Genomic DNA, 12,523 nt, shown 5'->3' with positions numbered 1-12,523 from the left:
GTGGTCATTTTTTGGGACAGATGCAATAAAGATTCTTTTACAGGTATGGATTGAACTAGATAAATCCTGAGGTCCCATACAACTCCAAAATTCTGTGACTTACATTACCTCTTATTTGAAGAAGGCAATTTATAAGTCCTAGAGTGGTACACAAATGGGAGTTGTGATTATCTAGTTCTCAAGGTCTCAAGCTGATGAGCCCTAACAGAGCCTGGAACATGGTCTCATTCCTACTTCTTAGGATAGCTCACCTCTTGAGGGAGGCAGGTAGAATGGGTAGACTTTTAGCCCTTGCTATTAACTCATCATTTCATGGACCTGCCTTTTAGCTCATCTGCTCTTACGTCTTGCGTCCGGTGGCGTTCATGCTGGGAGTGGAATGGGCAGATTGTCCCATGGTAGCTGAAATGCTGGGCATCAAGCTATTTCTGAATGAATTTGTGGCCTATCAGGAGCTGTCCAAGTATAAGAACAAACGGCTAGAAGGAGTTGAAGAGTGGATTGGGGGCAAGAAACAGTGGATTTCCGTAAGTGACTCGGGCAGGTTGTGACAACAGTACTTGGGCAATGGGATAGGGTGGCAAGTCAAAGAACTGGGAATAAGATCAATTGAGCTCTAGACCTGACTGCTACTATCTCACTGGGTGATCTAAAGCACAATGCCTTTCTTCTATAAGCCTCAGTTTACTTATTTGTAAAATGGGGATAATAATACACCTATCTTACAGGATTATTGTAAGGATCAAATGAGAAGTTTGAGGTGCTATGCAATTATAGCTATTATTGTTATTACAATTAGAATTAGAAGTTAGAAAATGTCATGTGTTATAATTTTCATTATTATTTTCTGCATTATTATTGTGGCACTGCTTACTTGTTTTTGTCAAGTTGTTTGGTTCTGCACAAGTGGGACTATTTCTGCCTGGGGGATTTAACTAGTGTTTTGGAAGGCCTCCGTTCTCCTCTTTAATTTCCAACCTTAACTGAGGTTCCAGATCCCTCTGTTTCTCTGTTTGTATGTCACTACTGGGGTCCCTCAAGTTCCTAGTTAGGAGGTTATCTTCTTAATCTCAAGGCCAGGATTCTACAGGGAAACATTGCTACTCTTTCTCAAATACATTCACTTTCTGAAGTGGCCCCTGCACTCACTATGGGGCTGTTCTCAATGGGTCCTAGCTGCAGCCTTGGCAAAGAGACACGGTATATATTTTTATGTTCTTCTGCTTCTGAAGGTCCAGATCTTGGATTATATGAAGTAAAGATCTCAAATCTCACTTAACTCATCTGAATTTCCTCTTTCTTTATGCCTTAGCTCTACAAATACCAAGCCAGGTCCAAGCTACAACCCCCTCCCCCCTCATAACTGGTCTTGATTTTTCTGGGTCTTTTCAGCAAATAAAGAATAGAAATGGTTCTTCCCTTAACTTAGTTGAGACAAACTTAGAATCTTCCAAAAGGAAGGCTTCCTCCCCTTATATTTTGACTGACGATTTGTTTTTAAATCATCTAAATTTCCTCCTGTATCTCTTCCTTTCCCCCTCCTAGAAAGTTATTCTTATAACAAAGAATTTAAAAAATAAAAAGGGAAAGAAAATTAAAAAACCCAGCAAAATTTATCAACACATTGAAAAACTGGTTCTATATACATGTATGGATAATGTATAATTTACATACATACATGTATGTAAATATAGAACATTTGTGGATCCTGACTTTTGCAAAGGAGTGGGAGGTAAGGAGAGATATCTCAAAAGAGAGGTTTTACTGACCAAGGAAAGGGAGAAAAAAGAAAATCAAAAGCCCAGGAAACACAGATTTCTGACCTTAACTTAAATCCAGATACAGGAATCAATTTAGACAATCACAAACTGGAAGAGAGTTTAGAGGTCACCAAGTCTAACTCTCTAATTTTACAGATAAGGAAGTTGAGTCTCAGGGGAGTGTAATTTTGGACTTGACCAAGATTCCATTGACATGGCTAAGGAACAGAGTAGGCACTCAGTCCCTGGGCCTCTAGCTCCTAAGTCTGCCACCATTCCTCCAGCCCATGCTGCTCTTCATCCAATGCTCGTTCTCCCTCTTTATTTAATTAAGAAGAAGAAGGATTGTCTACAAAGCTGCCAGGATATAATGATATGAGTGACCTAAAAAGACCAGGTATGGTGGTGACTGCAAAGAAGGAGAAAAAACTTGAGTGGTTTAGGGAGGGGTGACTGAGATAGCTGAGGATGCTAATACTTTCCTGTCTGAGACTTTGGCTCACTCTTATATTGCTCAGTCAGATCTTGGCTGGGAATTCATCCCTCCCTTCCCACAAATAAAACAACCAACCAACCCAGGGATATGTTTGACTCAGCCCTAATTGACTTGCAGGAGCAAATTATTCAATTTTCAGTGTAAGCATTTATATTTCAGAAACTGCCTCAAATCAAGGCTTGATTTGTTGTTTGTTGATTACCCACACTTGGCCCATACATTCTGGAAAGCAACTCAAACCAGATTAAAATATAACTGGGAAATATTTAACAAAACAGTAAAAAAAAAATGAAAACACAGGTAATATTAATACATTACTTTCCTAAGTCAATATTCAGCCTGCAGAGATCCTTACATATGGTTTAGAGGCATCCTTTTCAATTTGAGTCTAACATCATTAATTTAGAATAATTTAAGAAAGTTTTAATAATGCAGATTAAATTTAAAAGTATGTGTGTGCATATATTTGTCCCCACAACTTAAACATTTCCCAACATACTCCTGTCCTTCCCTCTCCCCAGAGAGTGTAAATTTGGAGGCTAGTTGTGTGGTATATACATCAAAGAATAGATGCAGTCTTTGCTTTCAAGGAATTTATTATCAAATAGAGTACATTACTAGACAGGTAAGTGGCACAGTAGAAAGAGCACCATACCTGGAGTTAGGAAGACCATCCCCTGATACTTACTAGCTCTGTGACCCCAGGCAAATCATTTGTTAGTAATTATATAACTACTTGCTACTTTACCCTATTTGTCTCAGTTTCTTTATCTGCAAAATGAATTGGAAAAGGAAACAATAAACTGCTTTAGTATCTTTGCCAAGAAAATACCAAATGAGCCCACAAAGAGACAGACATGACTGAAATGACTGAACAATAAAGTATATAATGAGACTGACAGTTACCAGAAATATATCATTGTAAAATTACAAAATGTATTAAGAGGAAAGACTCAGCCAACTGTCAAGTGGTTAAACATTGATTGTTATGTAGAATTGACAAAGACATAATTCTTGTTATAAGTTATATAATAACCTAATAATCATCTGCTCTAATGATAATAATAACAATAATTCTTTCAATTATATAACATTTTAGGATTGCAAAGTGTTTTCACAGGCACTATTTCATTTGATCTCCACAATAATCCTGTAAAGATTTCAAACTTTGATATCAGGGTGGTAAAATGACCAAGCCACAAGCTTAGTAAGTAGCAGGATCAGAATTTCGAGGCAGGTCTTGTGAAATGGGCTAGTTGAGTTCATCTAGGAAGGCTTTCAAGGAGGCTAGTGATGTGGCAGAGCAAAAAAATGGAATTGGTTCATTTAGATGACACAACTTAGTCCAAAAGATGGAAGACTGAAGATGGAAGTAAAGGACAAGGGTATTTTAAGAGACATGTTCTAGGGGGTGGGACTAATTGTTGAAGAGCTTTGAAGGTCACAGTGAGAAATCTACTAGCAGCAACTTTGTCTGCTATTCCAAGATGGTGGTCAGACAAAGGAAAATAGCACTTAGGGAGTCCTAGAGGACCACCGCTGAAGCTCCTTGGGACAATGACCTGTGATAATCCAAGTAGTAGAAGAAAAGTCAGAGTCAAAATAGAGAGACACAGTAGGGATGAGGTTACTCTAGGGTTTTTCCATCATGGGTTTCATTTCTTTTTCAGATCAGAGCAGAAATTATCACAACATTTGCTCTCTGTGGATTTGCCAATTTCAGCTCTATTGGTATCATGCTGGGAGGTCTAAGTGAGTCCCTCTACTATAAATCATCTTTTAAAAGCACATCAGCACATGAATCAGGCACAGAAGGCTTGGGTGCCATTCCCAGCTCTGCTCCTAACCAGCTTTGTATCCTTCAGCCTGTTCCTTAATCTTTCTATGTCACAGTTTCCAAGTCTGTAAAGTGAGATTACACTGGATGATCTCTAGGGTCCTTTCCAGTCCTGACTCTACTAATCTTAGTTTCTGAGATTCCATGAATGGTACATGCAGCTGAAGTTTGGGATTGACCCCCAAGGGGGCTGGTATCTTGACTCTCTAGGCTGAAACCTCTGTCATGGAGGGGCAGGAATGGTACTGTAGTTTATGTTTGGGGCCATAAGATGCCAAGTTCTCCATATCTAGTTTGGGGGAGGCTGTGTTTTCCAGACAATAGCTTGTTTTCTGATAAGGATAGGAGGGTAGATCAGAAAGGACTCAAGGTGAGTGGGCTTTGTATGAACTTTGTACGGAGTGGTGTTGTCACAAATCAGCTGGAATGGAATATAATGACTGAAAGGATCTAGGGTGACAAATCCATCAATTCAAGAGAGATGAGGTACTGCCATATGGATTACTTCTTGAATGTCTTTGGAATGACTTAATTATCTCAAATTCTCCCTGGGCGGTAGGGATTGGCTAGGGGAAAGGAGACAGGGGTTGGCAATGGGAACTAAAGTTCCTCTAGGTCCCTGAATGAGAATATTAAGAGATTAGGGGTAAACTCAATGGGGACAGTTTTAATTTCAGTAAAATCTATGAGATGGGATTTTAAGGAAAGTGATATCCCTAGGAGTGTAGTAAATTCATTCATTTAAAAAAATCCAAAGGAACTATTATATACAGGGAACTGGGGAAGATACAGAGTTTAGGTAAAACATAGTCTCTGCCCTAATGGAATTTATAGTCTAGATTCGCTACAAGTCAAAGCTAAATCAGTGAATGAACATTGAATCACAATGTAACACTACAGGCAACATTTACTCTCTTTCAGTTTTTCAGAACTGGAAACATACTTTATTTTTGGAGTAAGGGGTCATTGGGTGATTGGAAGTACACACCAATCCTAGGCTATTGGGTCCCTTGGGAGGGAAAAAGATTCAACTTTTGCTCCTGATCTCTTCCTGTTTTCTGTAGCCTCAATGGTTCCTCATCGAAAGAGTGAGTTCTCCAAGATTGTGATGAGTGCTTTACTCACTGGTGCTTGTGTGTCCCTGGTCAATGCCTGTGTGGCAGGTAAGATGACTCTCCACAGGCTCCTGCCTAAATGGAAATAGAATGATCTGTTTAGAATTCCTTCCTGTCCCTTGGTGGGAGGACATTGGTCCAGAATATAGCCTCAAATCACCTACTCTCACCCTTGAGGGATTCGCTTAATTTTCTTGGGGCAGAATGATTAAAGTTTTGATTCCAAAGATCCAAGGGTCCTGGTTCCATGAGAGACACTTCAGCAGTTTCTTCTTCATCTCTTTCCCTCAGGAATCCTTTATGTGCCGAGAGAGGCAGAAATCGACTGCTTCTCCTTCCTCAACACAAGTTTCATCAACAGCAGCTACAACACCTATGTGTGCTGTAAGCAGGTCTTCCAAAGGTGAGGCTCTCTGTGGCCCTTTGGGGTGGGATTTAAAGGGGGTGCCATTAGAAGCACAGGTCTGTATGAATGATGAAAAGAAAAGGTGAAAGGGACAGACACATTGATGAGACTTGGAAAGTTATAAAGGGGTAGCTGACATGTAATCTAATAAATTTATTCTTTCTCTTCTTTCCCTTTCCTCAGCAGTCTTTGTGTTTGCTGAAGGATGTACAGGGAAGGGAGAGGGTGGGGCTCAGGCAAGGAGAAAACTCTTACTGTGGACTAGAGTAAGGGGGAAGGGACAGTCACAGTCATGCTACTTTTCAGCAAGGTATGGACTTCAACTCCTTGGCTGATGCCTTCTAAGCATCAGACTACATAACCCCTGACTTTCCTTTTTCAGCATGGAGCTCAATGGCACCAGTTCCCCATCATTTGTTGGTTCCAGGATGGAGTTTGTCCCAGAGATGTTGATCAATTGCTGCAGACTTTACAACCATACTACCTGTGTGTAACATGAGTGTAAATTTTCTTTTTGGGGCTGTTCTTCTAGGGAGGAAAACTTCCTCCAACCAGATTCTTTATTTTCTGTAGAGTTTCCACTTAGCCCCCAGTCAGCTTCAGGGGGTTAATATTCCATTACACACTTAAAATATCCCATGGCATAGTGCAATAAATGTTGGCCTGGGAGCTTGGAGATCAGAGTTCTAGGCTTGATTATATAATACAATTAATTGTATTTGTTGGACAACAAATCCCTTAAAATCTCTGGGCTTCAGGTCCCTCCTCTGTAAAACAAGGGACTTGACACAATAAGGTTAGCAGAACAAGAGATAGAAAATTAAAGAAACCCAGTCTCAGAAAAAAGAATCAAACACTCCATAAATAACTCTCAAAGAAAAAATGACCAGGATCAGATGGATTTACAAAGGAGTTCTGTCAAATATTCAAAGAACAACAAAATCCAACATTAAATAAACATTTTGTGAAAATAGAAATTGAGAGAATACTATCAAATTCCTTCTATGATACAATTAATAGCTAAACCAGGGAGAGTAAGAACAGAGAAAGAAAAGTATAGATAAACATGTCTAATGAATATTGACACAAAAAATAAGAAAATCAGTGGGGCAGAGTAGGAACCTAAGATCCAAAAGCAAAGTAGTATAACATTTAATAAATCCTGAGAATCCAGTTACTTGAATAAGGACTTCTAGTTCTCTTATTTGACATGAAACTGTTGAGAAACTGAAAAGTACCCTGACAGAAAGTAGTTTTAGAGCAATAATTGTCATAACAAACACCACAATCAGCTTCAAATGGTTATGTGATCTATATATAAAAGCTCATATCATGGGCTAATATGAGTCCATTGGGAGAACATACCATTCACAAATATGTACGAAAGAAATATTTTTCATTAAAAAATAATAGAACAATAGGAGATAAAATGGACAATTTTGATTGCATAAATTGAAAATCTTTTGCACACGCAAAATCCATTTATCTTAAGTCAGAAGGGTAAGTTGTAGGTAGGGGGAAACACCTTTGAAGAAAGATTCCTTAATAAAAATCTGATATCCAAAATATATATGGGACTGATTCAAAGATACAAGAATAAAATCCATTGCCATATTGAAAATGATCAAAGGATATGAACAGTCAGTTCAAGGAAGAAGAAAAACAAGCTAATGCTATATAAAAAAAGCTCCGAATTACTAATAATGAGAGAATGGTTAATCAAAATAACTTTGTGGTCACATCTCATACTTATCAGATTGGCAAAGATGGCAAAAATGGAAAATGACTATTTTATTGAGAGAATATGCTGAGACAGAGCCTGTCTCACATACACTGCTGGTGAAATGATGAATTGATACAACCATTCTGGGAAACAATATCAGATTAAACTTCCATAGTCACTAAACTGCATACCTTTTGACCCAGTAATTCCATAGTAGGCATGTACTGTAAAAGGATAAAAGAAAAAGGGAAAGAACCTATATATACAAAAATATTAATAGGAGCACTTTTTGTTGGAGCAAAGAACTAGAAAATAAGATTCCCAATTATTTGGGGGAAATCTGAATAAATTATGGTACATGAATGTAATTGAATACTACAGTGCTATAATAAATGATGAAAGGGAAGGATTTAGAGAAACCAATAAACATTTCTTTGAACTGATGCTGATGAAATGAACAGAACCGGGAGGACAATTTATATAAAGACAATAGTGTTAAGAAAAAAAACTTTCAAACTCTGATCAATGAAAATGAGCAAATGCAACTCCCAAAGGAACAAGGAACCATTCTATCTACTTTTTGACAGTGAGGTGATGAACTAGAGATGCAGAATGAGGCATATATTTGGATATGCCCACTATAGGGATCTATTTTGTGTGACTATAATAATTTATTACAAGGAAAGTTTAAAAATAGTATAAATGACTTAAAAATCACAGAAGATAACAGAAGGAAAGGTTTGAAGGAAATACTAACAACAGGACAGTTTTTGAAACTAATATATTGACTTTAACATATACTTTAGAAGTACAAAGAGGTATCTCTAAGTGGTGATAGTCATACTTTCTTATATAGTACTATTTTTCTGTTCTTTGATTGTAGAAATATTCAGGGAACTTTTGGTATTTTGAAATTTGAGAATAATATAAAATTTAAAAAGCAGAAAAATTGAATGTTAGGGTTAGTAGAGAAGGTAACTATCTCTAAGGCAAAGTTTTTTTCATCATCTTTTCTCTTATACCTCTTGAGGCACTCTTCCTGAATGCTATTAATAATAGTATTTTATAATTGAAAAACATGGCAGTATCCAGTGGATCAGGATTCAGATGCAGAATTGAGTTGATTTAGAATGGAATATACTCCACCAAGATCAAAGACAGAAAGAAAGATCTCATATGTTAAAAAATATTTATAGCAGAACTTTTTATTGTAGTAACAAAAGTTGGAAACAAAGTTGTAATGGTTGAACAGACCATTATGAATTAATGGCATATTATTGTGCCATAAGAAAGTGTAAATATGAAGAATTTGGAAAAACTTGGAAAGACTATTCCAAATGAATACAGAGAAAAATAAACATAATAAAAATATACATACCATTAATGTAAAGAAAAACAGCACTAAATATCTATCTCAAGATTCAGATGAATGTAATGGCCATTCCTGACGATTTATGATAAAACATGTGTTTCACTTCTCTATTGGGAGGTCTACAGATACAAGATGAAGCATATATTGGTTAATATAATATGTCAGTCTGTTTTGTTTAACTGTATTTCTTGTGCAGGCAAGATGTGGAAATTATGACCATGATATAAAAAAGAAAAGGATCAATAAAATAAAACAAGTATTTTGAACTAAAAGTTTCCTTACAATTCTAATATTCTATTTATTAAGTGCCTTCTAGAGATATTGTATACCAAGTGGGGCCCAAATATAAGCTATGCCAGGACCAAAGATTTGGGATAACCAATAAAAGCTTTGGGAAATGGATTGTTTCTCACTCTGCCCAGAGCATTGAGGGGTTTGCACACAACCATACCAACACTTTTACCCATTACTGGGCAACCCTTCCACACTTTGTTACCTCCTATTGCAGGGTTTGCACAGGAACACAAAAAGCCAACATGGCTTCATCAAGAATGAGTCATTCTAGATTAACCTGATTTTTTTTTTTTTTTTACAAAGTTACTGAACTGGTAGATCAGGAGGCAGATCAAGTATGACCACTTCTACACCTAGTTGAGAGATAGAAAGAAGAAAGAAAGGAAGGAAGGAAGAATGAAGGAAGAAGAGAAGAAGAGGGAACTCAGGGTGGAAGATGTCTAATTCTTCAGCAAAATAGGAAGCAAGGATCTTTGGTGAAAGGGAAGGAAAAGAAAGGTAGAGAAAGTCTGAAGAGTGTATGGTTGAACTAATTAACTATAAGGTTGATACTATAGAGAGAAGTGAGTTCAGAGTAGGATTGATGGACTGGGAGAACAGGGAGAGGTAAAGGGATTGCAAATAACAGATAACAAATTCCTAAAGTTTCAACTATTTCCTCTATGCCAATAATTTCCACATCTATCTCTCACACCTGGATATTTCACTCCAGCTGTAGTCCTGAATTTCCAATTTCATTTTGGGTGATTCATATGATGTTACCATAAGCACAATATGTCCAAAACCATGTTTATTATTTTTCTCACAAAATTGTATCTTCTTTTTCACTTATCTCATTCCATGATATCACCTTTTCCCTATTTCTATAGGTGCAAAATCTTGGGGTTTTTGAGTGACTCTCCATAATGAATTTTCATCAAGTCTTTCTGATTCCTCAGCATGTTCCTTGCTCTTACTGTCTCTATAGAGGCTAGCAATTATCTGGTCCATGCTAACCATCTCCTTCTTGGATTGCCATTGTAAGGAAAGTTCATTAGATCAATCTGATGATCTCTCTGTTAAATTAGTGAGTGTACAGGAGGTGAGATTTTTTGGGGGGGGTCAGGAAAGCACTATCACTGGAGGGTGTAGGCATTTCCATTTGGTCCTATTGAGAAACAATAGATAACTCCTGATTATTTTCCAGTTACCTGATCTAATCCAAAAATGACTGATTCACAAGAGGTGATCTCTGGTCAGTGAATTTGTCTTTCTGTGCTGCCTTGTAAAAGATAGTGACCAGATGCTGTAGGCCCTTTTGTCTTTTTCATCATTTTGCCTTTTCTCTTCATTCTCCCTCATCATATCCCCATTTTCCCCCATGGGAAATGGGTACAAAGCTGCAGCTTGGGAGGGGAGGGCCCAAAAGATCTAGCCATTCTTAGCTCTCGGAAAATTAATTGGACAGGAAAAATCAGCTTGGGAAAATATCTGGCTGAAAATATCTGGCTTGTTCAGCATCCTTAAAGTATTTTAGCCTTATAGGGGAGTCTAATGCACACAGTGACCCAATGAGTGAGGAGGGATGGTTTAGTACTCTATAAAATTTTACTGGAATGTCAAAGGCTTACCCTAATGACAGTCCCAACTTTATTATTTTTTTAATGGGGAGCCCAAGTGCCATTGGAAGTGCTTCCTGTATTTTCTGGGCTCCTACGAGGATTTTTCATATTCTGCATCTTCTCTGGGTGAAATAAAAAGCTGGCCATTATGCATTTGTTACCTTGAATGATTACATAGAAACTGGTTTACCTGTTACCCACGTATGTGGAATCCTACATCTGAGCTTTATCTAGAGATTTTTCCATCCTGAATGAGGAAATGAACTATGGAGAAAATGACTTTTTGGGGAAGACCTCTTCTAGCTTAAGACCTCTCGGTGTAAGTCCAGAGTCTTGGGGGAAACCTGGACCCATGGGTTATATAACAATAACACCTTAGTGGCTTCCCTGCTACCTACCTTTACCTTGTATACAAGAGGCACATCATTCACCTTAAAATTTTGCATCTAGACATTTCACTCAAACTACCACAACTTAAACAGCTAAGTAAAACCATATACAGTTTAAATAGGATAATTCATCTTTTTTTTTTTAATGCACTTCTTGTTTTTCTTCATTTCGACACCTCTTTCTGATTGTGTCTTTCCATCAGGATTCAGAAACCACTTTGCTGTTCAGGGTTTGTATATGTGACAATGGTAAGAGTGTGCATCAGTGTTTGCTTTTCTTTTTCTTACTTCCCTTATACTCAGTTTCATTTAGAAAGGAGGATGGGAACTTGAAGGCTGGTCCTCATTCCCCATTTCTACTTACCTTATCACAATGATATCTTACATGTATATAATGTTATAGTTTTTACATATATTGTTGGATCTACCCAACATCTGGTGGTAGAAAAAGCAGTTGTTTCTTGTTTCTTTTAAAGATGGGGAAGCTAGGACACAGAAAGGTTGGTTAACTTGCTCAAAATCACACAGTTGGCAATAATCATAGAAAGGAGAGCATCCAATTTCTCCAGGGTTTTCTCTCCCTATCACTATATCCTTTCTCTCTCTGTCAAATGTTAGCTTTCATTTGAGGCTGAAAAGGGAACATATTATAGGATCAAGCATGTCGAACCCATTAGCAAAAAGTTAGGCAGATATGGCTATTATTCCCTTTTCTCCCATTGTTTGTCCATAGCAGTCCAGATTTTTTAGGATTTAGGAGACAGTTTATTTAGAATTGTCTTGCTCCATCTTTCAAATACTCCCCAAATGTCTGAATGTCTAATGCCTAATACTAACTGTCATTCCATTAAAGTGGAGGCCTGGGCTCATCACCTGAGAAAAATAGAATAAATCTTTAGAAGTTGGCTGGTCTAATCTCTTCACTTTACAGATGAACAAACCGAGGCCCAGTGTGGTTATATATCTTGCATAGGGTTACACAGTTAGTAAGAGTATGAAATGAGATTTAAATTCAAATCTTCTTGACTCCCAATGTTCTACCCACTGAAGGAGCTACTTCATAAAAGATAGGGGTAAGATTTGAACCCTGGACCTTCTAACTCTAAATCCAAACTCTTTGTTGTATAATGTTGCATATATATAATTGTATATATAGCATACATATTCTATATATGCAATACATAACATTGTATAATGTTATAAACTCTGAAAACAGGAACTCCAGTGTAGCCCACAGTCCTCCAGCTTCTCCAAGAAGCATCTTTATGAAAAAAAAATCACCAACAATTAATATAGAGCCCTCCCAACTTGCCAGCATAACATTTTGTAGTACATTTCAAAATTTTTTTCAGCCTATTTGGGATTTTACAGGTATTTAAGTAGCATTGATATGTAAAAACACTGTACTGAAAAGAACAGTTAGTGCAGGTTGTATTATAAAGTGCCTGCTGTTATGTGGGTTCCCAGTGGGTGAGTGGTACCCAGCAGTGACAATACAATCTGGTGGGTGGAAAGCAACACCATCTCTCT

The 12,523-nt window shown here is 37.4% G+C and overlaps 1 protein-coding gene across 5 annotated transcripts in view; it reads left to right on the top strand.

Annotated features, from left to right (window-relative positions):
• SLC28A1 (solute carrier family 28 member 1) overlaps nucleotides 1-6,514 on the top strand; it is a 56,231-nt gene extending 49,717 nt beyond the window's left edge. For 3 of the 5 annotated variants that reach the window (XM_074295306.1, XM_074295307.1, XM_074295305.1), the window contains 5 exons: nucleotides 330-527; nucleotides 3,927-4,008; nucleotides 5,158-5,256; nucleotides 5,500-5,611; nucleotides 5,997-6,514. In XM_074295306.1, coding sequence (XP_074151407.1) covers nucleotides 330-527; nucleotides 3,927-4,008; nucleotides 5,158-5,256; nucleotides 5,500-5,611; nucleotides 5,997-6,108 — 603 coding nt within the window. In that variant the 3' untranslated portion in view covers nucleotides 6,109-6,514. Of the gene's footprint in view, nucleotides 1-329; nucleotides 528-3,926; nucleotides 4,009-5,157; nucleotides 5,257-5,499; nucleotides 5,612-5,996 lie in introns of those variants that run through there. The other 2 variants (XM_074295308.1, XR_012487033.1) reach the window with 2 other exon arrangements.
• The last annotated feature ends 6,009 nt before the right edge of the window (nucleotides 6,515-12,523 follow it).

Source organism: Sminthopsis crassicaudata, chromosome 2 (genome assembly GCF_048593235.1).
Source record: "Sminthopsis crassicaudata isolate SCR6 chromosome 2, ASM4859323v1, whole genome shotgun sequence".
NCBI lineage: Eukaryota > Metazoa > Chordata > Mammalia > Dasyuromorphia > Dasyuridae > Sminthopsis > Sminthopsis crassicaudata.
The sequence above is the reverse complement of the archived record's forward strand: the minus strand, read 5'-3'. Positions and strand labels throughout refer to the sequence as shown.